The following is a 4122-nucleotide window of genomic DNA, read 5'->3' on the forward strand; positions in this document are numbered from 1 at the left end:
GAGGCATGCCTATAGAGCGTGTTACGCTACCCACCACACATTGACATTCACATTCACAATCTCTGAAGTCTTTCTTATCCGACTAATGTAATTTCTTAGAATTCGATCGATCTGAGGAATCATGCTTCCAATGAGTTATAATCTGTATTGTTCGATTCTGACCCCCACCCCCACCCCCACCCCCGCCCCCAATTCCAATTTATTATTGTGCACTACCACTACCACTAATTTCTTCAGAGCTACACCGTCTCCTCGCCGGAATCGGAATCGGAATCTCCGCCGAAGGATCGCCGTCGTTAGGGCGGCGCTCCAAGACCAGACTGGCGGAGGAGGAGGCAGCACGCCTGGTCAGAGCTGGGATCCGGGACTCGAAGTCCAGGTCCCCTTTGAGCAACGACCGGTCCGTCGTCGGTAGACAGTTGATTTAATTTATGTAAACGTAAATTGTTTCTTTAATTGGTGTTTGAATTAAGTAAAGCTAAAAGCAGCACAGGTAAATGAGTATTCGTCGCTCAAGGACGGGACCTTGTATTCCTGGGCTGATTTAGGTCCCGGATCATTCTTCCTGCGCGTTGGGGGACTCTGGCTCCTCACCTTCACGGTCCTGGGACTCCCTATCGCCGCCGCAAGCTTCAGCCCTGCCAAGGTACTTAATTAGTTAATTCTTTGTAATTAAGAAATTGGATTTGCTTTTTTAATTAATTAATTAATTAATTAATTGTGTAGGATCCTCTAAGGTTTGTGCTGGCTGCTGGAACAGGAACTCTTTTTCTTGTCTCACTGATTGTCCTAAGGATTTACTTGGTAACAAACAAACAAACAAACATCGTACTAATTAATATATTATGAATTCAACTAATTATGAACAAGAGATTGATCATGATCATGATCATCGATCATCCATCAATAAATGTGCACTTATTACCAATCAAGTGATAGATCATTTTGATTGATGATATGCAAATATATATATATATATATATAGGGATGGAGTTATGTCGGGGACAGATTGTTGTCGGCCGTCGTACCGTACGAGGAAACCGGATGGTATGACGGCCAAATGTGGGTGAAGCCTCCCGAGATTCTTGCCCGTGATCGATTACTCGGCTCTTACAAGGTATAACTAACTCTGTTCGTATAAAATATTATAATCAATAACTATTAATTGTTTTTTTTTAAAAAAAAATATCAAATTAAATACAATCATTTTGAAATTTTAAAAATTATAATTGTATTGTTACCATAATAGGGTTGTCGATTCATATTTTGCATATGTATTATGTTAATATAATAATATATATTTTGTGTTGGGATTATTCATATTATGTATTACACTTTCTGTCTTTTCATGTCTGTGTGTTTTTTTTCTTTTTTTTGTCTAGATAAATATGCATATTTCATTTATAGCAAATAATTTTATACATATCTTAATTTATACATTTTAATATTACAACCACAATTACTTACGTATTCAATTTATCAAAAAAATTCTTTCACCGATATAAGATTATATTCATTAAAATTTATGTTCAATCTAAACGAGCGAATATTTCGTGGACAGAGGAGTATCATATACTATATTGATTAGTATCCATTCATAAATTGTATTTATATTAGGTTAACATTTACCTTGTATTGTCTGTCTATATCTATGTGATATCGCTAAGCCAACAATTGTGTTCCATGATTAATTTGTGTAGGTGAAACCAGTCGTTAAAATGTTGAAACAAACTTTAGTCGGGACAGGGGCACTTCTTGTAACATCCGTAGCATTGTTCTTTTTCGCTACACCAGTTGAGGATTTTGTTCGAAATACATTTGTTAACGGAGACAATCCGTCTGAGATTCCGGTCAGCGGAAAATTCAAATTGCGGTAAGAATTTGACAAAAAAATATACTTAAAGAAGATGGAGACATAAAAAATAAAAAATAAAAATGTTATATATACATATATATATATGTGAATTTAATTTGATTTCTCTCATTTTTTTGATTAATTTAACTAGGAAAGAGGAACTATTAAGATTGCCTGGCGAGATTATGACCGACGATGATCTGGCGGCAGCGGCAGCTGAAGCAGCCGGCGGCCGGCCGGTCTATTGCACGGACCGATTCTACCGTGCTATGGCGGGAGGGCAATACTGCAAATGGGAAGATTTGCTTAAGTGATTGATATAAAAGTCAAAATATATTTTAGCTAAATAATATGAAATATCGTAAAGTATGTAATTTTTAAAAAAAAATCACAAAGAACACATTGTAATAAAACATCTTATTTTTTTCAACATAAAATATTACTTTTTAATATAATCGACATAATTCTTCATAAAAAAAAAAAAAAAGAATCCGACTAAAACCAAAACACTAAAAAATTACATCCAAATCAAATTCAAGCTTTCTCCTCACCATGAAATATTAGGTATAGATAAAGTCCCAATTGCAAATATAATTAAACCTGTCAATTTTTTTTTTTGGATGACGTCGGAATCCGCAGCCGTTACCCGAAAGTGCACACTGGGTAAAACCCCCAACCGCTACCCGAAAGTGCACACTGGGTAAAACCCCCAGCCGAACTTAATACCTTGTCAATATATTTTTTTTTTTCTAGATGACGTAGGAATCCGCAGCCGCTACCTGAAAGTGCACACTGGATAAACCCTCGGCCGAACTTAATGCCCTGTCAATATTTTCGAACGGTGTGAATGTAACCTCCAAGTTTCCTTACTTCAATTTTAGCACTAATATCAAATCAATATTTTTGGGGTCATCAATTTCAGGGTTTCTTAAAATTCTCACTAAATAAATATGCAATATTGATATCAAAACTTTAATGATGAGCAAACTCAATAAAAACATGTCTAAGTGTGGTGTTACAAAGCATGAGAGATTGATTTAGAACAAATGACTTTTCAAAAGCATGATTCACTCAATCAAGATATCAACATTTTTTTTTTTTTCTAAACAGTAAGTTTCTATATTTGAACTTTGTATTTTAAAATATATATATATATATAATTTTTCTTCTCATAAAATATCTCATCGTAAATATAATATCTTACTACTCCAATTGAAGATTTTCCCATCGAGAAAAATGAACCCCGAACAAACTCAATTTTTTTTTATGCATTCAATTAAATCATTTCATTTCATAGACGTATTGGCAACAAAAAAAAAATGTTAGAATATAATACTCTCTCGCTACGTTTCAATTTAAAGTATATTTATTTTACCATTTTTGTTTATGTAACTTCAAAATATCAAGTAAACATATACTAATGCTAAAATACATTTTAATTTTTATTTAAATTACAAACATATCATTATACATACAATTACTTTATACAAAGAAAAAAAATATAAAAAATTACATTACATACTTTTATTAACTAATAAAAATACTATTATTTTTTAATATATTACAAAAACCTAATCTATTTGATTTGGGATGAAGAGGGTATTGTTTAAAAGCAAAATATTTTATTATTGAACAAAAATAAATATAATAAGACAAAAACACACGTATGTTGTTAGTTGTCTGAACTTTGGGTTTGAATTTTGAATAATAAAAATTTAAATTTAAATATTTGTGTAATATTTCATAAATGGTGTTGATCCGATGTCATTTACGTTTGAAAAACAATTAATAAATAGTAAAATTCGAAACAAAATTTCCCAACCAACCACACCTTTGAATACATCACCAGATCGACATGATATCTACCACAGCCCGATAAAGTTTATTAATGGGCTTTCTATTTAAGCCCAAAAAGCCCAATAAGTCCATTATTATTATTATTATTATTATTATTATTATATGAAGAATATGGTTTATGATATTTTGGGTATCTTAAGGACGTAGATTTTGTGTGAGGGTGACATGTCAGAAACCATCACGGAAAACATGAGTTACACTAAATTCTAAATTAAAATATCACCAACTTGCTTATTTTAAATTTTGACAGATGCAAATTCAAAGTTGGTCCATGTCCCATTCTAAACTTGGATTTATAAATTTTAAATTTATGTCACCCTTGAATTGAATAAAATATAATAAGCACTGTCGATATAATTGAAACTATTTTATTGTAATTTTTGTGGTATAAATGGTTTTATTGAAAATAC

The 4122-nt window shown here is 32.1% G+C and overlaps 1 protein-coding gene across 1 annotated transcript; it reads left to right on the plus strand.

The window, feature by feature from the left end:
- LOC127241916 (protein CONSERVED IN THE GREEN LINEAGE AND DIATOMS 27, chloroplastic) lies at positions 1 to 2310 on the plus strand. The gene is made up of 6 exons (XM_051261185.1): positions 1 to 400; positions 494 to 646; positions 727 to 804; positions 986 to 1117; positions 1701 to 1873; positions 2007 to 2310. Exons 1-6 carry the CDS (start codon positions 122 to 124, stop codon positions 2167 to 2169), a joined length of 978 nt encoding a protein of 325 aa, XP_051117142.1. The 5' UTR covers positions 1 to 121; the 3' UTR covers positions 2170 to 2310.
- Positions 2311 to 4122: the final 1812 nt, after the last annotated feature.

The sequence above is a fragment of the Andrographis paniculata genome, unplaced genomic scaffold (assembly GCF_009805555.1).
Source record: "Andrographis paniculata isolate CXL003 unplaced genomic scaffold, ASM980555v1 Contig86END, whole genome shotgun sequence".
NCBI lineage: Eukaryota > Viridiplantae > Streptophyta > Magnoliopsida > Lamiales > Acanthaceae > Andrographis > Andrographis paniculata.

Bases quoted from the DNA above. Each gene is read 5' to 3' on its own strand.
- LOC127241916 (XM_051261185.1), top strand. From the start codon at position 122: ATGCTTCCAATGAGTTATAATCTGTATTGTTCGATTCTGACCCCCACC. The intron at 647-726 runs GTACTTAATTAG...TTAATTGTGTAG, and splicing joins CAAGCTTCAGCCCTGCCAAG to GATCCTCTAAGGTTTGTGCT. The intron at 805-985 runs GTAACAAACAAA...ATATATATATAG, and splicing joins TTGTCCTAAGGATTTACTTG to GGATGGAGTTATGTCGGGGA.